The sequence below is a fragment of the Vombatus ursinus genome, unplaced genomic scaffold (assembly GCF_900497805.2).
Source record: "Vombatus ursinus unplaced genomic scaffold, bare-nosed wombat genome assembly UNPS02014812.1, whole genome shotgun sequence".
Classification (NCBI taxonomy): Eukaryota; Metazoa; Chordata; class Mammalia; order Diprotodontia; family Vombatidae; genus Vombatus; species Vombatus ursinus.
In genome coordinates this window covers 40635591-40662337 of record NW_020954590.1, presented here as the reverse complement: position 1 = coordinate 40662337, position 26747 = coordinate 40635591, and the positions used below count along the sequence as shown (strand labels likewise).

The following is a 26747-nucleotide window of genomic DNA, read 5'->3' as shown; positions in this document are numbered from 1 at the left end:
TTCTTATCTGTAAATGGGGATCATAATAGCACCTTCCTTCTAAGGTTGTTGTAGGATTAAATGAGATAATATCTGTAAAGTACTTTACAAACCTCAGAACACTATATGAATGTTATCACCATCATCACCATCAAAGTCTTTCAACAACCACTCTTTTTTTTTTAAGTAACTAAAGTCCTTGATAATATCTTTCATACAACTCCTCAGGCTAGCTGTCATCATTGGGGATAATGCTGCAGCCTACTTGGGCTTACCACTTGAACTGCCAATCATCTGTGGGGTCATTTGTTATTTTGATCTACCTGAGATTATGATAATACCCTTTAACCTCACCCCAGCTGCATGATCAGGATAATAACCCTTGCACTACTTATCTCAAAGGATTGTTGTGAGGAAAGCATGTTGTAAATCTTAGGACACTATAGGAAAGCATGGATGTCATTTTTTTCCACCACTAACCTCCCAGACTTCAGTACTTAATTGCCTTTATCCGGCGTTTTCTGTGATTTGCACGTTCCAGGATACTGTGCAGTGAGAAATGGAGTCGTGGTAGCCTCAGTCAGACGTCATTAAAAAAACCCTCAGTATTACAGATCTAGGATATGAGAACTCACTGCCTTTGATTTTTCTCTTCTCCTTCCTTAGTGTTTACCAAATAGTGGTTGAAGAAGAAAGCCCTCGTAGAACTAAAAAGACGACGGAAATACTGAAATGCTACCCCGTGCCAATTCACTTCCAGAATGCTTCGGTCCTCAACTCTCCATATTATTTTGCTGCCGAGTTTCCAGCAAACAGCCTCCAGGCTGCTCAGCCCTTTACAATTGGTGACAATAGAACATACAATGGCTACTGGAACACTCCTCTTCTCCCCCACAAAAGCTACAGAATTTATTTTCAAGCTGCTAGTAGAGCCAATGGGGTAAGTGTTACATGTGGCTAATCAATCAATATTTATTAAGCTCCTGCTATGTCCCAGACACTGGTCCAAGGCCGGGGCGTGCAAAAAAGAGGCAAAAGAACAATCCCTGCCCTCAAGGACCTTACAAGCTATTCGGGGGACAAACATGAAAACAAATATATACTGAACAAGATGTGTGTGTGTGCGCATGCATGTATGTGTATACATGTAGGTATATATGTAGGTATATTATATAGGACACATGCAATATGGCACACATATAATGTGATATATGTATCTTCTATGGCATATATGGTGTATGACACCTATATATATGATGAATAGGAAATAATTAACAGAGGAAATGCACTGGAATTAAGAGAGATTGGGGAAAGCTTCTTGTAGAAGATGTGATTTTAGTTGTTATTTAAAGGAAGCCAGGGAGGTCAGTAGTCAGAATGGAGGAGGGAGAGTGTTCCGGGCATGGAGGACAGTCAGAAAAAAGGTCCAGAGCTGAGAGATGGAGCTTGTTAATCATGTAACAACATTGAGGCCACTGTCCCTGGATTGAAGTTGGGGGAATAAGGTGTAAGAAGAGTGGAAAGTTAGGAAGGAGGATGGGTTATGAAGGGTTCTGAGTGCCAAACAGAACATTTGGTATTTGTTTTTGGAGACAATAGTCAGCTATGCCATTTCTATCATATTCACTTCATTCAGATCGCTTAGGTGGTAACAAAGTCATGATTATTAGAAAGCAGTAGTTTTCTTACATGGCTTTGAACTAAAAATATGAACTAAGAAGTATCTTTGAGGGAAGGCATATTATCATAATGCTTTAGTTTCATTCAATAGGTATTAATCAGATAATCTATTTTGAGTAGATATTTGAGACTAAGATTTTGTTGTTGTTGGGTTGTTTTTAATCATTTCTGATTCTTCATGACCCCATTGAGGTTTCCTTGACAATGGTTTCGGAACTGTTAGTCATTTCTTTCTCCAACTCACTTGACAGAAGTGGAAACTGAGGCAAAGAGGGTTAAGTGACTTGCTCAAGGTCACCCAGCAAGTAAGTATCTGAGGCCAGATTTGAACTCGGAAAGATGAGTCTTCCTGATTCCAAGCCCAGTGCTCTATCCCCTGTACCACCCAGCTGTCCAAGCTCAAGTCCTCCTTTCTGTATGAGGCCTTTCTCTGTATCCCTTAGTACTTGCTAGTTGTGCCTTCCCTCTGAGAGGTCCTTCTTTGTATCTATCTCCTGTGTCCATGGTTGTTTTGCATTAGAATGTGAGCTTTTTTGTGACCTGGGCTTTGATGTTTGCCTTTCTTTGTATCTCTGACACTTAACAGTGTGCCTGGCACATAATACATAGGACTAACAGTAAATGTTTAATAAACACCTGATGACTGACTCACCATTTCTTGACTACTCTTTCTTATGAAGGGAAGAAAATGACATAATCAGGCACAATCTCTGTCGTCAAAGTGTTTGTAGTCTAGAAGAAGGACTTTAAAGTGCTATGAGATCAAATGATTGAAAAATCATTTCCATTTGTACATGTGTTTCCAAAAGTTGATTTGTAATGACTTCTAATGGGCATCTCATCTTTGGCACTCTCACCTCTTAATCTGTTTTTCAGTCAGTTGTCAAAATAATCTCCCTAAAGAATAAATCCCTTGCCATTCCTTTGCTCAAGAAACTTCATTTTCACTTATTTTACATTATTCAACTGCACAAACTCTACATTCCATCCAAACTCTTTTGCTCTTTTTTTTTTTTGCAATTGGGGTTGAGTGACTTGCCCAGGGTCACACAGCTAGTAAGTGACAAGTGTTTGGTCTGAGGCCGGATTTGAACTCGGGTCCTCCTGACTTCAGGGCCGGTGCTCTATCCACTGCGTCACCTAGCTGCCCCCATATTGCTCTTCTTCTAAGTCAGCTTTCTATATCTCACCCCCATGTTTTGCACAGGCTGTACCCTGCTCATCCCAACCCCCCCCACCATCTTAGAATTCATTGCTTCCTTACCTCTACTTCTTAGAATTCATAGTGTTTTTAAGACTCCTGCCATTCTTGACTCTTCCACCCCTCCCAAGTTGTTAGCTCCCTTTCTCCTTTACATTATCATATATAAACTCATGTGTTTACATGTTTCATGGAATAGATGAGACCCTCTTCCAATCTCCTCCTCCATCATAGAATAAACTTACAAAAGGCAGAGATTGCTTCATAGATTTTTTTCTTTCCCCAGTAGCTGATACAACAGTGCCTAGCACATAGTAGGAACTTGATAAATGCATGTGGAGGGAATAAATGAATATATGTTTCTTAGCCTACATCCGAAGTACAACTACAACACACACACACACACACACACACTCTCTCTCTCTCTCGCGCGCGCGCAATTCATTTTCATTTTGATCGTAGTATCTGTCTATTTGGCTTATTTTATCCTAACTCCTTGGTTCTAAAGCAAGTTAAGTTTCCTTTTGCTATGATTGAATTAGGATTCTTTTTTAAAGTGAAAATAGCATCAGTAAGATGGGTTTGGAATTGAAATAAAAACTTTCATAGGGCTCTTGCTGGGCCCATTTTATTCAGTTATTTCTTCCTCAATTTTCTCTCCCCCCCCCCAAAAAAAAATCCTGAGCAGATAGACAAGATTTGCCTGCCTCTCTCAACAGGCTGGAAATTGTTTCTAGTCATCCTAATGGCTCCACTTTGGCGATACATCGAGACTGCAGAATTGTGATTAAAAAAAAAGTCAGATACAGTTCTTTGAGCTGAGATGTGTTCTCTTCTCCAGCCTTGTTTGCACAGGAAGGGAGTGAGAATAGTTAGAGGTCAGTAAAGCTGCAGAAAGATAGCCACACTTTTGTATTTGTTACTTTTCTTTCATCTTTTGAGCCAAAGTTAGGTGAGGTATTTTTTTGTGGTTGTTGTTGCATGTCCTAGTATTTTTAGCCAGGAAGTAAAATTCAGTGCATGTTTTGGAGCCTTCATCTGGTAATCAAAACTTCAAAAACAAGAAGGGCTTGCCTCATGGATAGCTTTTGACTTAAGCTACAGATGGTTTTCTTAGTGAGCTTCTGAGTAGTGACCCCTTTTTCCTCTTTATTTGATACAGGAAACCAAGATTGATTGCGTCAGGGTGGCCACCAAAGGTAGGTTGAAATTCTGAGGTGCTTTTCTGTATCATAGAAACTCTTTTACTGAATATTTTTAAACCACTAGAAATAACAATATTGTGTCATTTAAAATTATTTGATAATACATAGGACTAATGTAATGGAGTCTAGAAATTTTTCTGCAGAAGCATCAGCATTGTTTTTATAACTTGTTTCTAATTTGAGGGCTTTCAAAAATTACAGATTTCTTATTTGTATATCACCTTCATCTCTTGTATCACAAAATTAAAAATAAAAAGAGAGGAAGAGCAATTAACCAAAACAAAACAAAACAAAACACTAAAGCAAACACCCCCGCACCCTGATACATCACCTTATTCTGACAGTATAAGCACATAGGCTCTCACCTCTGCAAAGAAGGGAAGGTAGTGAGTCTATTTTCTCATTTGATGATCATTCTAAAGCTTACCTTGTGAGGTTATTATATGATCTCACTATACTTATTTCTTGTATTTTTTATGTAATAGAATCATAGAGGTATGCCTGGATGCTGCTCATGTGCAAGGTAGTAAAAATTAGCCACTATTTATGAGCACTTATCCAATTATAATTATTCTTAACAGAGAATAAGTAAAATGTTTATGTTGGTGAAGTCAGTATTCCTGGAAACCGTGAAATTCCAGGGTATTATAGTATGGAGTACATGAACTGGACTTAAGATAACCCATACCTAGAATAATGTTTGAAATAGTATTGTTGAGATAGTAAGTTTAGGACTGTTTGGGGTAACACCCCTCCCTTAATTTCTGCAAAGCATTGATAATGGACCAGCTCAACTGATCATTCAAACATAAAAAAACAAAATGTTTTTTTTTTTTTTTGGTTTTATATGTCAAAGAAGTGGCTACATATTAACATGTAATTCAATGCAGTGAAAGTACTGGGGTCCTTAAGAGCCATTTTATAAATGGGTAGTATACTGCTAAAAACTTCATTGAATACCTTAATTTTGAAAGTAATTGACTGTGATGATATATAGTTTATTTGTTGTTTTCAAATATTCCTGGTTGTTTTTTAATATTAATTTTTAATTCTTTCTCTTAATATGAAATCAGCTCTTACACTATTCCCTGTATTTAACATAGGTTCTTGGCTGATGTGCTGACCTTTTTAGGCCTCTAACTTATCTCTACCATGAAACAGAAATTTGTAGATATTCCTTTATCACTTTCTATATCACCCTGTCTAAAAGAATGAAAGTACCTCCTAAAGTGCCAAATGTAGAATAATAAATCACTTTACATTTGAATATCTTTTCTGTTGTTTTTGTTTATTTTTCCAAAACACTCCTATTTCTACTTTCACATTTGATTCTTGCAACAATCCTGCTGGGCAGGCAGCACAGGTGTTATTTTCATCCCTATTTTAAAGATGGGGAAACTGATTCACTGAGAAGTTACCCAAGGTCACACAGCTAGTAATGATTGGAATAAGGAACTGAACCCAGATAGTTTTGACTACCAGTCCAATGTTCTTTCTGTCCTAAATGTGCTGATTTTTCCTAGTTGATTATGGTATTTCTGTGTTCTATTTATTAAGCTTAATTCCCTGCCATATTTACCATGGTAATACTGAACTTTCTGTCATAGTTTTCATTTTGAGAATGATTTGGCAATGTAAGTAACGTTATTGAGGAGGAAATCTGACAGCTTGGCTATTTGCACAACAGATTGTGGTAGTATTTTTCTCCCATCATCTAGGTTTAATCAATGTTGTGGTTTGTTTTACACATCACTAAGGGGTGGTTAGATATCAGTTGACCTCATTGATTAGATAGTCTCCACTCACATTTTGAAGTGATTTGTGAACCTTTACATAGTAACAGACAGTTCTGGTAGCTTCTGCTTGTGAAAGGGGAAGTAAAAAATTAGAATGATCATTCCATTGAGCTATTTGTCGATTATCTTTTCATAAACCCATAGAGCTGGAAACAGCCTTGAGAGATGTCTTGTCTCTAGGCAAAACTAGCACGCTCTTTAAAATCCCCAGAAAAGGAGATGGAGTGGGCTCCTTTTGTAATCTTTCCCAGCTCTTAGAATCATGAAAGTCCTTCATGGTTTTTACTTAAATTCATCTTACTTCAGTGTTAGTCATTCCATCTTGACTTGTACTAAAGAGAAATAGGGCCTAGGAAGAAGGTAGAGAGGCTTTTGGGTCTTCCTAGACTTAAGCTCCTTAACACTGAGAACATATTTCTAGACTACATCATAACTCTGGACTAAATCACCCCAATTGTTTTTGTTTCACAATGCTGGCACTCAATTAAATTTTCAGCTAACAAAACCACTTTCCCAAGACATGCATTGTATTTCCAAAGATTTCAATGTTCTTCTGAAATAACTGTTGTCAAGTATCTTTACAGAGATAGTCTGGAGGTGGTTTTGTTTTCATGAAGAGCTCAATTTATAATTTCAAGGAAAGGGATATGTCTCTTTAAAATACATTTTCATGCTATTTATACCTTTAATGTTTTGATTGTTTTAATCATATGCACAGGGTCTGTTGTGACACTAATCATATCACATATTAAACATCATAAAAATTAGACACAGAGACCTAACATGTTTTCCTATACATCTCCATATCAGAGGAAAACAAAACCAACTCTGGACTATGTCTCTTTAAAATATATTTTCATGCTATTTATACCTTTAATCTTTTGAGCATTTTAATTATATGCACAGGGTCTGTTAAACATCATAAAAATTAGATGCAGAAAAGACCTAATATGTTTTCCTATACATCCTCGTATCAGAGGAGAGCTCCTTTATTTTATTTTATTTTTTTGCTGGGCTAGGCAATGGGGTTAAGTGACTTGCCCATGGTCACACAGCTAGTGAGTACAAAGTGTCTGAGGCCAGATTTGAACTCAGGTCCTCCTGACTCCAGGGCCAATGCTCTATCCACTGTGCCACTTAACTGTCCCCGAGAGTTCCTTTAAATAGTTATACAATCTGTGTAGCTTCTTACTCTGCAGATATGAATGTACTTATTAACTTTAGGCTGGCTGATCAGTGAACCTCCTATTTCTTAAGTGCTAAGAATCTCATTCAATTCTGTTATTTATTAAGCACCTACTATATACAAGTACTGTGCTTAGTGCTAGAGGTAGAAAGATAAAACAAACAAAAAAAGGTTCTTGCATTCTACTAAGGAGTTACATAGCATGGAGATAAGTAAAACAGTAAAGTTGTATCATTATCTAGCATGCCCCCTAACTTTTGATGTACCCTCAAAGTTCTGTGCTGGGACCTCTTTTCTTCTCTCTCTACACAGTTCCCATGACTTTAACCATAGTTGTGCAGATGACTCACATATCTATAGACCCAGCCCTAGTCTTTCTTCTGACCATTAGTCCTTGCATCACTATTTGCCTTTTGGACATTTCGAACTGGATTTCCTCAAGACATCTTCAACTCTAAATGTCCAAATCAGAACTTAGGATCTTTTCCCCAGAACTCACCTCCCTGCAAGGCTTCACTATTTCTGCAGAAGACACCACCATTACTTGAGTTCCTGAAGTTTGTAACTTCAATATATGTTTATCTACTCTCTCTTTCACTTCACATAAGCAATCACGTGCTATTTCTCTTCCTCTCCACAGTGTCTCATAGCTGAGTCCTTCTCTCTAATCCCACAGTCACCATCCCAGCTTATCCTTTCATCACTCTCCCTGGTCTATTGCAATAGCCGACTAACTTGTCTCCCTTACTCAGATCTTTCCCTATTCCACTCCGTTTTCTACATAGCTATCAAAGAGATTTTCCTTAACCACATGTCTCAACATATCACTCCCCTACTCATCAATTCCAGTCACTTTTTATTGCATCTAGGATCAAATATAAATTCTTCTCTTTGACTTTTCAAGCCCTTTATGGCCTGACCCCAAATGGCCTTTCCAGCATCATTAAACATTAGTCCTCCTCCTGTACTCTTGAGATCTAGCCAAACTGGCCTCTTCCCACCTCCATGTCTTTGTACTGGTTGCCCCCCATGCCTGGAATGCCCTGTCTCCTCGTCTCCACCTCAAAGAATGCCTCACTTTCTTCAAGGCATAATTCAAGTGCCTCACCTTCTACATGAACTTAACTGATCTCCCTAACTACCTTGTGTTTATATTTTATATCCTTTAGATTTAATCTGTACATACATATTATATTCTATGCAATATATAAGTAAAGTACCATACAATACCACTTATAATTTATAATATATACATAATAATATATCATATAGTACATGTGTGCTATCTCCTTCATTAGAATGTAAGCTCCCTGAGAGCAGGGATTTTTCCATTTTAACATATATATGATAAATTTTATATATATATATATATATATCTGTATCTATGTATCTATCCAGGTTCTAGCACAGTGCCTAGGACATAGTAGGTGTTGAATAAATCCTTACTGATTCATTAATTGATAAGTAAGTATAAGATAATTTGAGGATGAAAAAAATGGGAATCAAAAAAGGCTTCCTAAAGGAAGTGCTACCCAAGATGTGCCTTGAAGAAAGGTAAAGATTCTACAAGGCAGAGATAAAGAGGAAAGAATGGCAAATTGCCCTATTATGCAGCAGAATTTAAATTACTTTTTCTAATCTACTTCATTTTTTCCTATGCTTTGTAGTCAAGGGAACAACTTTTGGCTACTTTAAAATATAACAGTTATTTTTTTTAATCTACCTTTCCTTTTTTTTTCCAGTTGGATTGTTTTTCTAGATCAGTAGACTCTATCTACTCTTTTAGCAGCTAGAGTTTCTCACTTCTTTATGCTTCCCTGCTGCTTATAATAGATGGTCCTAAAGAAGTTCTTTATAATGCTAGTTTGGGAGGTTTCAATCATACTGAATAACAAATGACAGTATCTTACTTTGGTAAAGAATCTTATTCTGTTAACAACTTCCTGCCAAAAAAGTGATATATTCAAATATAATTAATAATAAGACACTATAAACTATCTTGAGCAAGTACATTAAATTAAAAAAATGGAAATCTCTGCCCACAATATGAGACTGGTGTCTTTAGTGTCTGTTTGTGGGATTTTCTTTGAAGTTGTTAGAGAGAACCATCTTAAATATAGATTCATTTAGATTTGCAAAGATTAACTCAGTTTTTAAAAGTAGTTTTATATATATTTCTTAAATATCCTAGCATCCAAAAGATTTTTTAAAATTACCTATATATTTATGCAATAAATATGTGGAATATATACATATATACATGTACATATACATAAAATACACATATATATCATTTCAAAGAGATTCCATGTCAGGGCTGTATGCTATTTGAGTGTGGGGAAGCCGTGTTTGAACCACTGTGTTATTTTACTTGTGGGCCAGAGGATTTACCAACCTATTCCTCCTCCATCATGAGTTTTATTACAGACTGTACAAAGTACAATATTTTTTAAAAGAAAAGAAAACTCAGAAAATATATCCCCAGTACTCTTATCTGAAAGCTACATTTAAAAGTCAGACTTTCAAAGGGTGGCTTCTAATGTATTAGCATCATCGTAACTTGCAAGTTTTCTATCTCAACTTTCCCCTACCTTATGCTGATGATAGTTGCTATGGCAAATGTGGGCGCAATTTGCAAATGTTTTGGTGGAAGAAATTGTTGTGAAACATTAGGAAACAGTGGAAATATTTTCATTGTTGATCTGATAAGTACCAGTTAACTTCCATACTTTGGTGGAAGTTGAAAATATTTAGAACTCCACTCTCCACTTGAAAATGTACTTAGTCTTCCTGTTTATTCTATCATTCTAAGAAACATTGTACTTTGTTAGTTCCACAGTACCACTGGGGTTGGATACAGGACAAAGAAGTACGTTGCTAAAAGAGTGAGAGTATCTGCTAAAAGATACAAATCAGGAAGATTATTTGTTATATAAATAAGTAAACTCTAGGATGTCTTAAGATCACTGAGATATAAAAGTAGTTTTTTTTTTAAATTTTAGCAGTTGAACTAACATAACAAATACAATAAATTTCTATTCAAAATGTTCACAATGAAGTTTTCTCTCCTTAAGTCCCTAAAAGATAAGTCTAATTAAGCTGTGTATTACAGCATTGAATTTGGATGTTTTAGTATTCAGTATATCCTAATTTTCCTCTATCTCCTTATTGAAAATGTCATGAATATCAGAAATGATTAGTTTCTGCTAAGTGCAACTCTGTAATTTCAGAATTTGACCTCCAAAGTAATAATAAATTCCAGGTTTTAATACATTTCAGATTGATTTAAAAAACTATTCCAAAATACTTGCATATATTCTTTGTAACATTGGGTTACAAAACAACAAATACTTATACTGAGTAGAACACTGAGCTGGCATTAAATATAAGCTGATATTTATACAGTATAACCAGAATGGTAAAAAGAAGTTTAGATGAATTGATAAAAGTTTCAAATAAATGTCATTATTTTTAGCAGATCTGAAATTTTTTACTTATGTCTCTGTGAGACAGGTGTACTTACTTCTAAGTGAGATAAGACAAAATGTTTTTTAAAGTACAGTACTTCAGCTATTGAAATGTTAACTATATGCTAACAGGACATCAACATACACACATGCATGCATAGACACACGTTAAGGTGGAAAAGCAGATGCTTTGTAGCAATGCTGGTTTCTATTCCAAATTCAAGTCTATTCAGGACAGCTTGTCCTATAACTTGTTTATTTCCTACTTAAAGGACCATGCAAGTGTCTTTAGGGATCTCAGTTCTCTGATCAAAATGCTAGATTATTAATCAACTCTAGCAACACTGGGATGCTTTCATTAATAATGAGTGAAAGACTATTGTAACATTTTAAGCTCAGTCTCTGCTTCATTCCAGCTACTGGAAGCAACGCTCTGTTTGAATGTTGCAGAGGGATATTTCAAAATATTATGCAGCAGCAGTTTTGAGTTTAATTGTCTGCAGATGGTAGATGATCTATTTTCCTCACTCGCTGCCACATTTCTAATAGCACCCAGGCTGTTCCATGTAAATTAGTAATCTTTCATCTAAGCCTATCCTTAATTTTCCAATATTTTTTCTTTGCATCATTTTCCAGCTGCATCATGTTAGATCTGACCTTTTAATTTGTATATTTTTTTTAATATATGTGTGTCACAACTCCTTTAACTACTTAAAGACAGCTGTCGAACTATGCTGGCAAATCACGAAACACAAGAGGTCACATCCAGGAACCCTAATTCTTTCTTAGGCAATTAAGTGTTATGACTTTGGAAATGGCAACCAGGAAAAATGAGTTTATATGTGTTCTTATACTTAATCTTCGGGGGAAATTTTGAACTTGCATTGGGGTTGGAATGAGATTTCTAAATGGAAGAGTTATAGATGGATCAGAATTTCATTCTGGAAGTAAAGATCACAAATTTTTGTTCATGAGGCCAAAAACAATTTTGACTTATATGGGCAGCCAGATCTTAATAACCTAAAAGGAAGGGGGAAGTAGAAAAAATGTATCTGAATTGGGAGGCAACCTGCCATAGTGGCTGAAGTACTAGACTTGGAATCAGGAAAACCTGGGTTCAATTCCCATGTCTGGCACTTCCTAGCTGTGTGACCATAGGCAAAATGCTTGTTGTCTATATTCAGTGGAAGAAATGAAGTCATAGGTCTCTGATTTATCAGAATTAGCAATAAATTTTGACAAATGCACGTTCAGGATCAGATGGAACCACTACTTATTTCTTATTAATGAATATTTTTTTTAAAATTCCTTCAATTGGTCTTACCTGAACCACAGCCAGAGTCATTGATTGGTAACTAACAATTTAATGGCCTCACAGGACTCTGCATGAAAGAAAAACAGTGAGGGAAAACCAAATCTTCCTATGTTTTCTCTCTCTTTTTTTTTTTTTTCGTTGCGGTTGTTGGAAAGAAATTGAGACAACTTGATATATTGACCGAGAATTCTTCTTGCTAGCCTAGCTTCAGTCTGGCTTTTTTTTCCCTCATGCATGCTGACCTGGGAATCTTCCTTTGCCTTAGCTGCGATACTCGTGACTCAGCTTACAACACCATACATTCGCATCGCCCCTGCTGCAGGCGACGAGCAACTAACAGGTCAGACATTCAAGTATAGATGAGTCATCTTGCCCATTTCCTTTTCATTTTCTTCAACTTTGTTTCTCCTTCATATCTCCTTCTTTGCTTTTGGATTGTTTACTCCATTTTTAGACCTCTGATTTGGTCACATACCTTAATTCTATCATATGCTTGGCACTCTTCTATGTGTACATTGATATCCATGCATATTTAAAGTTCAATTCCACTGCATGTTTTCATTGTGTACCTTGTCTGTGGATATGTTCCTTCTGGCCTAATGTGTTAGAGAAATGAAATTATTCTCAACTTGCAGCATTCACAACATAGAATAGGGTTTTAGTTCAAGTACATGAAGATGTGTTCCTCATTTTCCAGATGAACATAACAAGACTTTGTAGTTTAAGGGTGAGGGAGATTTTCTGTTACTATACCAAGTTTAGGTTGCATGTGCATTTACAAATGTGTTAACTTTACACAACTGTTGTCTAACCAGTGTTAGCAAATGAAGACCCGACTGCATAATTTCATGTGCATAAAATTAGAATAGCAGTGATTGTATCATTTATAGGTCCTTTCTCAAGGAAAAAAGTACTTGTATATCTATCTATATCATCTATATAGTGCTTATGTAGGAATAACACATCTGTAATCCAAATCTGTTGAATAACTTAGGACAGTTCTTAACATGTAAGTGGCTTAAAGTCCAGTTCAGGTAGAAGAATGTCACCTCTTAATCAGCTTGGGAAATCAGCTTGTTTATTCCTAATAGCTTGAAGGGATTTGGGTATCACCAGTAGCCTCATATAGAAGAAAGCACAGTAAAATTCTTCAAATCAAAGGTGAGTGAATGGAGTATGTGAAAGATGTCTTAAGCTTAAAGATTTGAGAATAACCCAGAGGTACATCCCAGGCTGCTAGTCCTAAATACCCAGGCAGGATCCAGATCCTGTTCTCGGAGGGAGTAATAGCTTTTTAGCTTGTTGTCCTTTTATAACCAAGCAGAGACATAATGTTTCTCAAATATAAACCTGAATAAGCATTTCCACCAAAGCATCCTTTTTCTATTACTGTTTTTTAAAGGAATATCATGCATGAAAATAAGTCTTTGCTAAAAAATGATGAGACATATTTACTAGGAACACACCACAAATATTTTCTGTGAAACTTCTTCTTCTATAAGTAAAGCAAGAAGACTCAGGGGAATTAGAGAATGGCAACTTAGAGTAAGGAAATTCAAATTCCCTATCACTTTAAAGCTGAAATTCTATATATATGCTGTATGTATCCTCGAAGCTTTCAGGCCATTCTTCTAGGAAATACAGCCAAAACTATCCAAACACAACTCTCTTCTCCTTGCTCTCACCTGCAGCTCTGGGTTTTGGCTGTCCCATTGATCATCTGAGATAATTTTCATATTTATCCACTAGGGTGCTCTTCCTGTTCTGAAAATTACCTATTCCTTTCTTTTCCTTTATATCTTTTTTACTTATTTATTTTTCTTTCTTTTCCTTATCAGCAGGGATTCCTTCATTTTTAGAGAAGTACTTCTATCTATAAGAAGTGACTAAATGTGACTTTAGGTGTCAGTCCGGAAGGTGATCTTGATGGTGGAATCCTTAAGGAAGGTCAAACCACCAGTGACATTTGAACCATCAGTATTTTCATGGGCTGGCAGCATACTGTTATATAATTAAAGGGTCACTCTTTTTAAAAAAATGGTTTTGGTGTATTATGCAGTCGGGGCTTCACCACGGAGAAGCAGAATGAAATACAACCTTTTTGGTTTATTTCTATCACTAGCCAACTTAGAATGTAGCGTATAATTTATTGGACATTAAGTAAATGAAGGAGTCTTGTTGCATTTTCTATAACTATTTCGTAACTATTATAGCCCAGTGACTGCCTTATAGGTAGACTCTGTAAAAGCTATCCCAGGTTGAAGGCATATTTTCATTCCATATCCACTCAAAATCACAACTCAGGAATACCTACCCATGCTTCTATCAAGCCAGAGGACAGTTTAAAGACATTTACTAAATAGTGTAGTAAATCACAAAGAAAATTTCCCCCATACACATAGGAAAATACACTTCCGCACATTTCCAGACCACTGGTAGAAGAGGGAAGATGTGGTCAATGAATGTTCATGATAGAGACCATACACATAACTAAGGCAGCTGATGTTTCTGGGATTCTGTCCTAGAATAACCCTTCTTTGTCGCTTCCAGTTTGCCCCTTGTTCCTTTGTGGAGCTATTAATTTCTGCTCCTGGGCAGGTGATGATGTGAAGCTTCAGGTTGCCATACTACACTCTATGGCTATTCTACTCTCTGTATTCATTGGTCCGTTACAGTTGGGCTGTTTCCTTTGCTGCTCTCTGTTGCCAACTTCTAGGCTTCACTTGCTATATGCTATTTTTACCTGTGGGCAAAGGAATAGATTGCCTCTTAGATCATAACTGCAGTGCTCTCCCATCTCTTTAAGAATGAGACCTAGGTTATAGTCAGTCAAAGAAACTTTTAAGCACTAAGTATTTGGCACTCCTTTGCCTCTGTATTAGCACCCTTCCAGCCCTCAGTGTACTATCTGACTTGGTGTTGGAAAATTCTTTTCAACTCCATCCACTTCTGTTAATGTCAATCATGGTCCATTCCTACATACTTAGGGGGAGAACAATTCTAAGAGTAGCAGGGTATAGATGGAGACTTTCTTTCTACTTGCTAACCAGTAGAAAAGCTTGTTATGTTTCCTATACTAACAGTTAACCAAGCACCTATTTGTTCAATGTATCTTAATTCCCTGGAATGAGAATATGAAACATGACATAGTTCTTCCCATCAGGGAAATTATTGTCTACTGAGGAAGATACAGAATGCACAGAGGTATCTACAATAGAATGTGATAAGGGAAATAAACTCTAGAAAAAATTTGAGTTGGGAGAAAATAATTAGGGAAGGCTTCACAGAGGAGGCAGTGCCTGAACTGAGCCTTAAATGAAGATTTTATCAGGTGGAGATGAGGTGGGACTGTATTCCAGGCATGATGAATAGCCTATATAAATGTGCAGAGGTGGGAGATGACAGATCAGATGGGGGAACACCTTGCTGGGGGGAAATACATGAAGGAGAATAACATGAAGCAAAGTTAAGTAAGTAGTAAGTAGTAAAATTATGGACTTATAGTAAGATTATGGAGGACCTGAGTCCAAGAGGCAGTTGATAGTTGTTTCAGTTGTGTCGACTCTTTGTGACCCTATTTGGGGTTTTGTTGGCAAATATACTGGAGTGGTTTGCTGTTTCCTTCTGCAGCTCATTTTACAGATGAGGAAACTGAGGCGAAGAGGGTGAATTGACTTGTCTAGGGTCACATAGCTAGTAACTGTTGGAGGCTGGATTTGAACTCAGGAATTCTTGAGTCCAAGTCTGGTACTCTACCCACTTAACTGACCACAAGAGGCAGTAGAGAGTTACTTAAGGTTTTTCAGCTTTTCAGTGATTTGGTCAAACCTAGGCATTAGGAAGATTATTTAAAAAGTTTTGTGAAGGGTGGCAAGATATGGTAAGACACTAAACTGGGATTGTAGCATTGAGAGTGGACAGATCTCCAGAAAGAAAAGAGGACAAATGTGACGGATATTGTGGAGATAGATTCAATGGTATTGGGCAACTGCTGAGAAAGAGAAGAGTCAAAACTACAGGATTCCAGGCTTGGGAAGGCTGAGATTTTTACCCTCAGCAGAAATAAAGAAGTTAGGAGAAAGGTCAAGTTTGTTAGATATTTTATACATGTTGAGTTTCAAGAGTCAGTGAGGTACATCCAGGTGGAGATACACAGTTACCAGTTGGATATGGGAGACATGAACTCAAGGGAGAGAAAAGAATTTGTTATCTAGATTTGGGAGTCTTTTCCATAGGGATAAAGATTGCAAATTAATTTGGTCACCAATGAAAATAGTGTCAGATGAGAAGAGGGCCCAACATAAAGTGTTGTTTGATGCCTGTCCTTTCGAGGATGGGAGGAGGAGGATGAAGGAATGAAAGAGACAGAATAAGTGGTGTGCCATGGAGGAGGAAAATCAGAAATAAGCAGTATCACAGAAGTCAAGCAAATATAGGATATCCAGGTGAAAGTGAAAGTCAGCAATGTTTAATGCTGAACAAAGTTCAATTTCAATGAAGACTGAGAAGAAACCATCAGATAGACTCAGAGAGAAGAAAACTGGAATTCAAATCTGGCTTTAGACATCTGCTAAATGTGAGATCCCAGACAAGTCACTGATCCTCTGTCTGTCTCAATTTTCCCATCTATAAAATGGAGATAATGATCTTAACCTAACCTACCTGATTCCCCTTCAGTTTTCTTGTGGGGACAACATGAGAATATGTTTTGCAATGTATATTGTAATAAAATACATTGCAAACTTCAAAGTGCTATAAAACTAGCTATTTAGAGATCATTGGTAATGTGCAAGTATGAAATTTTAAAAGAATGGGGGGTCAGAACCCAGATTGAAATGGGTTAATGAGAAAATTGGTAGTAAGGAGGTAGATGTACAGTAAGTGTGGTCTACTCTTTCTGAGAGTTTTGAAATGAAAGAGAGCAGAGCTATGGGCTATTATCCTGACTATAATGAGGTCAAATAAGATTTTGTTTTGTTTTGTTTTAAGGATAGAAAAGCCTTCAGAATATTTGCAAATAGCAGGGAAGGAGGCAGCAGATAGAGAGATAATGAAGTTGCAGGGTTAGAGTTCAGACTTTTCAACTGGGAAAGCTTCTGAAGGTGATTAGAATGTGGGATAAGAGTACAAATGGATGAGTCAGCTTAGGCAAGGAGAAAGGCCATCTCTGATAAATCACAATTCATACATTTATTCATTCAGTGGCATGGTGCATTAGAAAGAGCCTTGAATGTAGACTATTGGATTTGAAATCTTAGGTCCTGAGTTCTAGTTCTGCCTCTGAAACCTACTACCTGTATGACCTTGGCAAGCCATTGAATTTCTTTGGAATTCCCTTCTTCATCCTATAAATAATGGAGTTGGATTAGAGCAGAAGTTCTTCAACTGGGCTCCATGATTTAAAAAAAATGTATTTTCTATTTAACACATTTTTTTTTAATCCCTTGCATTTTATGTTATGCATTTAAAAACATTATTCTGAGTAGGCATCCATAGATTTCACCTAATTATTGGAGAGGTCCATGATGTACACAAAAAATTAAGAACTCAGACTAGAGGAATCTTTAGGATTGCTAGGCATCAGTGATCCCAAGACAAGAATGAAATAGCCCTTGCCCTCAAGGAGCTTCCCTTTTATTTAGGAGCTTACAATATAGTGTTCTATGTTAGTCTTTTCAAATTTTTCAGCAGTATTTTCAGTGGAATAGATAAAGCCCAGCAACAAAATACATAGCTGCCAAATTGCTTATGTCTTTATGTGCTATGTATTTTTTTTTTATTTTTGATCCATTGTGGAGTTGCAATACACTATAGAACCCAAGTTCAAAATGACTTCTTAGCACATTAAATCTATCCTGCTTTCGGTCACAGTATTAGTCTACAGACAGATCCCAAATATGATTTTATTTCTGTTGTCCTTTCCATTTGCATTAGCCATGTCTTCCTTTTTTTTTCTTTTTAGCAGTAGACCAATTTCGTCATTTTTGCTATCTCACATACTATAGAACTGATTGCTAAAATGACTACTTAGCTTTTACAGAGTTTTTGTTTATATGGTTGCCCAGATGTTTTGGCATTGGATAACTTTTTACAAACCCAATAAAAAACACAAAACACACACACACACACACACATCCTTATACTTGAGCAATTTGTATCGCCATCATCTGGGGAGGTTAAGAGAGAACAGCAGCCATAGCAAGTGATCAAAGAATTATGTTTCAAGACCTTTTATATCTGGTTCTGTTGTTTAGAATGTGCTCAATAAACATCTCTGGTTATTTAATTCATGGGACCCATCCAGAAGTTATACTTCTAATTTGTTCCCTGCTTCAGCATTGTCCCCAAACTTAATAGAGTCTGTACCATGAGGGAGTTGAGTCTAAAAGAAGTTACCTCTAGATTTGGCTTTTGTTCTAACTGAGCTAATATATTTCTGCTACAAGTCATATCCAGGCTCCATTTGGTAATCATAGCATCATGCTACCGAAAAAAAGTGCTCAATTTGGAGTCTGAGACCATTGGTATAATCCCGATCATGCTATTTGCTCCCTATGTAACTTAACTGCTTTAAGCTTCAGTTTTTTTCACCTGTTAAATAAGATAATTTGACTAGAGAACTCCTTTTCTACCTTTAAATTTCTCCTTCTAGTATAGTCCTCTAAGGTGATGTAAGCACCCAGTTTGAAATCTGAATACCTAAGTTTCATTACTGGATCTATAACTTGCTAGCCATGCTACATTGGGAGTTATTTCATTCGTCTGGACTTCAGTTTTCCCATATGTGAAGTGAGTGGGTTGGATTAAATTATCTTTACCCTTCTAGCTCTATAAACTTTTGTGGTTTTTGTGACAAGGGAAGTAATAACCCTGCTGTAAATCTGTCTTGGTCAGACCAAATCTGGAGTATCATATTCACTCCAAGGCACTACTTTTTAGGAAGGACGTTAACAAGTGTGTCAAGCACGTGGATAGGACAGCTAGGAGGTGCCTGGAGATCAATTGAAAAAAAAAAACTGGTAATGTTTCTCTTGGAGAAGAAATGTCTTGTGGGGAAGAGGGGAAGAGAAGAGGTGAGATTGCTGTCTTTAGAGTTTTAAAGGGCTATCATCTTGAAAAGGGACTAGATTTATTTTACCTGGCTCCCTGAAGACAAAACTAGGAGAATTTACAAATAGAATAATTTAGGCTTGCTTTACTCTAGCAAATGTAAAACAAATAGAGCTGTAATCCTCATTTATAACCAGAGCATTGCATCAGATAGCTTCTGAAGCTAGGTGGGTAGAGTAGTGGATAGAACCCTGGGACTGGAGTCAGGGAAGATCTGAGTTCAAATCCAGCCTCAAACACTCACTAAGCTATGTGACCCTGAGCTAGTCGCTTAAACTCTGTCTGCCTCAGCTTTCTCAACTCTAAAATGGAGATTGTAATACCTGCCTTCCAGGATTGCTGTGAGGATCAAATAAGATAATATCTACAAAGTGCTTAGCACAGTGTCTAGCACATAGTAGGTAGTTAATAAATGCTTCTTCCCTTCCTCCTTCTGAAGACTCTTCCAGATGTAAATCTGTGAGACTGTGATCTTAATTACCTAAGCCATCCAATAGTACAAGGTATTGGGCTTGAAGGTAGCCCCATTGGCGGCTACCTTCAAACAGAAAACGGAGGACCATTGTCAGTAATATAGAAGGAAGAGTTCATCAGGAGTGAAAGCCTCTTCTGTCATTCTGTCCTGCTGGACCTACGTTCTTTCAGTATATAACACTGGAATTCTAGGTTGGTTCTAGTGGCTTCCTTTAGTATCTAGTCTGCCTCCAAACTAGGATCTTCTGGGTCTTCAGATTTTAAGTGGTAGGAGTATGACGTGATGGATTTATCCAAACAGCATACCGTTGGTACATGTAAGATCTTTGCCACTTCATTCTGAGGATTCCTCTCAGTCCCAACCCACAGTATCCTGTAAACTGACCTGGCCCACAAAGACCAGGGTCTCAAAATCAGTGAAACAACAATTGGCTTCAGATTTGGTTGATATCACAGGCTATTCACTTTAGAAAACGTTTCACTCATATACTCTAGGGTTTAGGGGTCAAGGAGGAGAATGTTCATTTTTTTTCTTTTTGCTTTTGTTTTACTTTTGTAAAATTTGGGATTTTTATTGGGAAGGGCCTCTCATTTGTTTCATGCTTCAGTTTTTTTGTTTTTGTTTTTGTTATTAAAGAAAAGGAGTTAAGGTTTAGGAATTCACAGAATCATTGCAGTTTTTCCCTCCTGGAGATTTTGAATTTCAACTAAACTCTTTCAGGCCTAAGCCTGGGAGAGATTGGTCAAAGATCCTCATAATTATTTTGAACAAAGTTCTAGGCCCTACTGTAACACTCACAGAAATCAGGCCATATAGTGCCTCTCAATTCCGGTAGTTCTACAAGACAGTATATAACCAAAATATTATTAGTAAAAGAGAATTGGAGTTTGGAGCTAGCCTTAAAAACTGAGAGAAATGTGTGTTGTTTAAATAATGTCCGTATCTACGTTATATTTCCTCACAATACAAGAAACTACACCTAGAAATATCAATGAATTAAAGATAGTTTTACCTGACTGTAGCATAGTAGATAATGTTGAACTTGGGGTTAGAAAGACCTTTATTCAAATCCTGCTTTTGATATTTACCAGCTCTGTGACCATGGGAAAGTTATTTAGTCTCTCCAATTCTGTTTCCTCATCTGTAAATCAATGATGCCTACCTGTATGAAATTGGTGATAACCTCACAGAGTTATTATTGGGTACAAATTCATAAAGTATCTTACAAACCTTAAGTGCTATTTAATATCAGATATTATGACTATCTTTCTTTGACTTCTATAAAATTTAGTATTCTAGTGAAAAATACTGGAAATACTGACAGATTCTCAGTGTATTTTTCTTGGTTAAAAATATGTCTCAGCCACTTTGTTGTATATTAAGTTGTTTTGGTTCATGATTTAATAACCCAGCCTGGAACCAGATGCTAAGAGGAATAATTCCTGTAAACATACTTTTTATTAACCAGATGGATTAGCACATGCACCTGGAAGGATAAAGTCTATGTCCTGAAATGTTTATAAATAAAGTGCCTTTTAGGATGCAAGTTCAAAATATACCATATATTTAAAGAAGTTTTTGCTAGATAAAAATTAATACTTAAAAAAAACACTAACCTATGCTTAACCCAAGCAAAATTTACTATTTCAAAGAAAAAGCGTATTTGTATTTGTGTATGTTACACATTTTTCCTTGGAAGAATGCACATTCCTCCTTGTCTTATAAAAAAACTAAGAGATCCCTTAGTTGTAAAATGTAATCATTGAATTTACTGTACTAGTTGGCACTTAACAACAGTCACTTGAATGTATAAGTGGTGATTTTCCAACTTAAGTTCCAACCATTAGAAAGAATTCACTTCTCCACCAAATAGGTGATCTCTTTTTTTGGCCGTCAGTAGTCTCAGATAGTGGTGTGGAGAAGTGCTGTTGGGGTAAACAAAAAGCCATGAAGTAGGGCCTAAGCAGGTATTATATAAATCAGAAGCATTCCACAATGCAGTCTTTTGTCCCTTTTCATGGGATGCATGCAAGTCAAATGCTATACAAAAGATTGTGTAGTGAGTTGTAAGTTCATTTTTTTCCATACCTGAAATAATCAACTTTATGGCAACGTACAATGACTTAGTGAAAACATAAAACTTTCTCCTATACCTCACTAGTTAGGATGATTGATTCAATCAGTGTTTAGTGAGGAGCTGCTATATCCATGTTGTAATCCTGAGGGAGCTACAAAGAAACCTAAAACAAGTTCACTGTCCTTAGAAAGCTTATAGAGTAATCTAGTTGGAGATACAGAGTTAAACATTGCTAGTGTTAAGAAATAATAGAGATAGCTAGCACAATTTGTAATAAGAAAAAAGTGTGGTGTCATGAAATCATTTTTAAAAGTCCATTTTAGACTAAATTGTACAGCCTGTATTATGACAAAATAGCTAATTATCTGGGGTCTGGTTGGGCGTCTTTGATTTGCATATAACTTGCTTTGACATTTGAAGAAAGTTCATACAAAGTATCAAAATCAAGTCAAATACCTCTTTTAGAGTTCTTTGTATACAAATACAGATTAGTAAAGACTATATTTAAATGATAGATTGGTTAATTCAAAATAGTATAATCATTATTATTTCCCAACCAACTAGCTGCTTCATCATTCTTTAGCAAAAATACTTTGATTAATCCTAAAATACTTAAATGATCTCACCACCATCCATCTTATATGACTCTTGTCCATATGCTCCTATAAGTTTGCCACAGTAGGTCCACCCCATGTACTGGAAGCCTTTCTTGCTTTATTCTGACATTGTGACGATAACAGGGGAACATTTAGACTGTTCACTTGCTTTCTCCTTCATCCTGTGCACAGACCACCTTCATTTTCTGTCATTTACTTTTTTAATTACATCTTTCACTCTTGTTCTTCTGCTGCATACACCATTTGTTATAGATTGCAGTCCTGTCACATCCACACTGGGTTTCTCTTTTGCCTTCTGGGTGATACTAATTTTAACTTCTGTTGTGACTGTTGTGTCCCATATCTCTCAGTTACATAACAACATTAATGGAATATAAATATTGAAAAGATGAGTCTTGGTTGTGGGAGAAATTTGAGTTCAAGAAGGGAGTTTTTCAAATTCTTGAAGGTATTCCACCTTGCTCTCTTTCCCTTGTTTAACTCTGAATTCATCTCATTGACGATTGTACCCTCCTGGATATATATGCTGATGGAAGAGGGATGTCCATCTAACAGCATTGATTAATCTGAGCAGTAAACAGTTTTGATCCACGTGGGCTTTTCCTGTATGGTTGGTAAGACCCAGCTCTTTTGACTTTTTACAGATCTCTTCTAATAGACTCTGATGTGCTCCTGGTCTTGATACAATCAATATAACAGCATTCACAAATAGGAGCCTTTGAAACACTTCATCATTCACAAGGAATTCTCTTTTCCACTTAAACATTCTTTTGGATCTTCCTCATCACAATGACAAATGTGTTTCCCAGTTTTATGTTTATGATGTTTATGATTAGAGAGTCACTGATCAAGATAATCTTTTAACAAACTAAATGATTTCTTGGGGGGGGTGGTTAGGCAATGGGGTTAAGTGACTTGCCTAGGGTCACACAGCTAGTAAGTGTTATGTGTCTGAGACCGGATTTGAACTCAGGTCCTCCTGACTCCAGGGCCAGTGCTCTATCTGCTGCCCCAAACTAAATGATTTTGATGTGTTTATGGAAGATACTTTGCTGGAAGACAGTCTCTTTTTAAGATTCATCCTTTTATTTTTTTATTTTAGTTAATTTATTTTGACTTATCAACAATCACTTCCATAAGCTTTTGAATTTTAAATTTTTCTCCCCCTCCCTCTCTTCCTCCCTCCCCAATCTGATATAGGCTATACATATACATTCCTATTAAACATATTTTCACATTAGTGATGTTGTAAGTAGAACCAATAGGAGGAACCACCAGAAAGAGGAAACAAAACACAACAGAAGAAAAAAAATAGCAAATAATATGCTTCAATCTGCATTCAAACTCCATAGTTCTTTCTTTGGATGTGGATAGCATTTCCCATCATGAGAACTTTGGAGATGCCTTACATCCTTGTGTTGCTGAAAAAGGTTAAGTCTGTCATTATTAGTCATCACACAACGTGGCTGTTACTGTGTACAACGTTCTCCTGGTTCTGCTCACTTCACTCAGCATCAGACCCATACAAGTCTTTCCAGGTTTTTCTGAAGTCAGCCTGTTCATCATTTTTTTTGTTTTTTGTTTTTGTTTTTGCTAGGCAATGGGGTTAAGTGACTTGCCCAGGATCTCACAGCTAATAAGTGTCAAGTGTCTGTTCTGAGACCGGATTTGAACTCAGGTCCTCCTGACTCCAGGGCCGGTGCTGTATCCACTGTGCCAACTAGCTGCCCCTCATCATTTCTTGTAGCACAATAGTTTTCCATTACATTCATATACCACAACTTGTTCGGCCATTCCCCAATTGATAGGCATGCTCTCAATTTCCAATTATTTGCCACCACAAAAAGAGCTGCTATAAATATTTTTGTACATGTGGGTCCTTTTCCCATTTGTATGATCTCTTTAGGATACAGCCCTAGAAGTGCTATTGCTGGGTCAAAGGAGGAAGATAGTCTTTAAAACACCATATTCTTCTAACAGACAAATGCCTTTTTGTGATCAACAAGTAATAAGCATAGTGGAATTTTGTTTTTTTCTATGTTATCTCTATGTTTTTTTCAATCAATTCCATGATGATAAAGCTGTAGTCCACTCTGGCATGCCACTTGTTAAAGCCTATGTGTTCCCAGTTCCCAGTGTCATCTAGGATGTCCTTGATGTATGTGCAGATGATTCTTATAAAAATTTTCATATGGATGAGAAAATAGTAGATGTTGATGTTCTCTATCTTAATGAGGTCTTAGGTTTTTTTTTAATGTCTCTGCTATATTCTCGTCCTTTTGATACCTTACAAATCAATTTCTCAGTGCCCTCACAATTGTGTCACCTCCAGAGTGGATCATCTCTATGTGCACTGGATCCAATCCAATTGCTTTTCATTTTTTTGACCGCTTTGGTGCCATTACTGCTTTTGTAAGCAAATCAAGACTATAATGTAAGAGTCTTAAGAGGTAGCTAAATAACTGGTATTTATGTAGTCCTTTGAAATAGGCAAAATATGCTATACAAATATTAACTGATTTTATCTTCATGACAATCCTAGGAGGTAGGTGTTATTCTTATCCTTATTTTACAGATGAAGAAACTGAAACAGATATACAAGTTAAATGACTTGCCTAGAATCAAACAGCTAAAAATGTCTGAGGCAGAATTTTAACTCAAGTCTTCTTGCCTCCAAGCTCTGAATTCTACTCACTATTCCACTCATTAGTTGCTTCTGTGTCCAAATGCCATGGCTTGTTTATTTATCATTGTGAGAAGAGTTTAGATTTTTAAAATAATCTTGCAGATCTTTTCCATTTTTTCCCTGTTTGTTGCCCTCATTTAATTTTCATCCTTGAATTCCCTCAGATTGAATTAGCTTAGTAAAGTCCCTTATTAACCTTTTTGAAAAATAAATTTTTCCCTCTACTTTGTCTCTCTACTTTATGAGGCAATACTGTTCAAAATCTAACATCATCTTTCTTCATAAAATTTTTATTCTAAACCAGTGTTGCCCTTGGCGCTGACCCCCCCCCCCCATCTGTCTCTTGTAAGTCAAGAGATTACTGACTAAAGTATTTTTCGGCTTTTGATTTCCTGTTATGGCAATTGAATTATATTGGTTAACTTCCAGTATCAATTATTATAATTGTTTGTCATTGTCATTTCTGGTGTTTGTTACCCATTTGTTTCCATTGTAGCCATAATCATTCTAAATTATTATTTTATTTTGGCTTTTTTTTTGCTAATTCTGATCTCTGTTCTAACAAGCAAGTGGTCTGACTGAGCAATGACTTGCTGCATCAATAACAAGTCTTTTTCTGTCAAAATGTAATCAATTTCCCTTTCTTATGGGATTATTCATTATGCCTACATACTGTTTATTCTCAAAGAAATTATTCATCATGTGGAGATGTGAGACTTCTGTGAAGTCTGTAGGTCTTCAGCTTTATGCTCATAACTTCTCTGGGTCCAGTGCTTTCTGATATATTCTTCTCTAACTTCATCTATTCCTAGCTTTGCATTGAAATCAGAATATCAGTGTGAATGTTGATTTATTTTGGTGGATCTGTCCTACTTCTTTGTAGCATTTCTTTACCTCTTCATCTTCTGCAACCAGTGTTGGTGCATAAACTACAATTAATATGCAAATACTTAAGAGGATTAAAATGTGAGATGACCAAATATGCTATGAAATGATGATTCTTTTTGGGTATTTGATGAAAACGAACTCTTATTACTCCTCTCTTTCTTTTTCCAAAAAATGCTTATAATGCTTTCACTTAGCTACAGTTTCCTTCTTCAGGTTTTGTTTTTAACAAGAATATCAAAATAAATTTTGTTCAGTTCATTCAGCACAATGTCCCCTAGTGTTGTATAATCCACATGTAGTTATTCAAGGGCTATTCTCCCTAACCTGCCTTAATCCTTTTTATTTCTAATTGTTATTATATTTCACAAAAGGGAACCATAAAAAAATTTTAAATATAAAAGACTTTTTAAATACCAGTGGAATTTCAATGGACAAAAGGTACTGATGTCAGCAGCCATTTTGCTGTTTCTGAATGTTGGCTTTCAAAATCAGACATGGCGACCCCTTCTGTTGGAGCACTGGAGGTAAAGGCCAATGTCAAAACTTCATGAATAGAAATTTTGTTGTGCTTGTTATATTGGAATTTCAGAATCTCTTATAAAGGTTGTTTAAGGATTCTGAAATTTCCTGTTCAGTCAGAAAGAATGTAAAGAGAAAGTGGGGTGGGGGGAGAATTTTACTTTCTGCAACACCAGCTGAATGCATTTTAATGAGCTCTGGTGTCACTGGTGATTTATTGCCCCTTTTTGTTCTTTTATGTGTTATATTTGTCATTTTGCTGTGGCAGTTTCATCTATAAAACAGTATAGTTACAAGGAAATGGTGAGGATACAGGAATGCCTTGGGAGATGGTAGGCCTTTTTTTCCTTGCTTTTTAGAGTGAGATACCGAGTCAAATGTCAGATATTTGATTTTAAGAACAGTATAACAAAAACATGCAGTTACTTTAGTCCCAGTGAAATTTTAAGGCACAAAATGTAAAACTTACCACTTCTAGTGCCACTGATTTCTTTTGTGCAGAACCATTTGCTCTCTCAAAAATAATTTGTTCCCACTTTGAGTTCC

The 26747-nt window shown here is 36.4% G+C and overlaps 1 protein-coding gene across 3 annotated transcripts in view; it reads left to right on the top strand.

The window, feature by feature from the left end:
- Positions 1–26747, top strand: part of LOC114053920 (receptor-type tyrosine-protein phosphatase mu) — a 958135-nt gene that overhangs the window by 569862 nt on the left and 361526 nt on the right. For all 3 annotated transcript variants that reach the window (XM_027877057.1, XM_027877059.1, XM_027877058.1), the window contains exons 12-13: positions 646–919; positions 4023–4059. In XM_027877057.1, coding sequence (XP_027732858.1) covers positions 646–919; positions 4023–4059 — 311 coding nt within the window. The remainder of the gene's footprint in view (positions 1–645; positions 920–4022; positions 4060–26747) is intronic.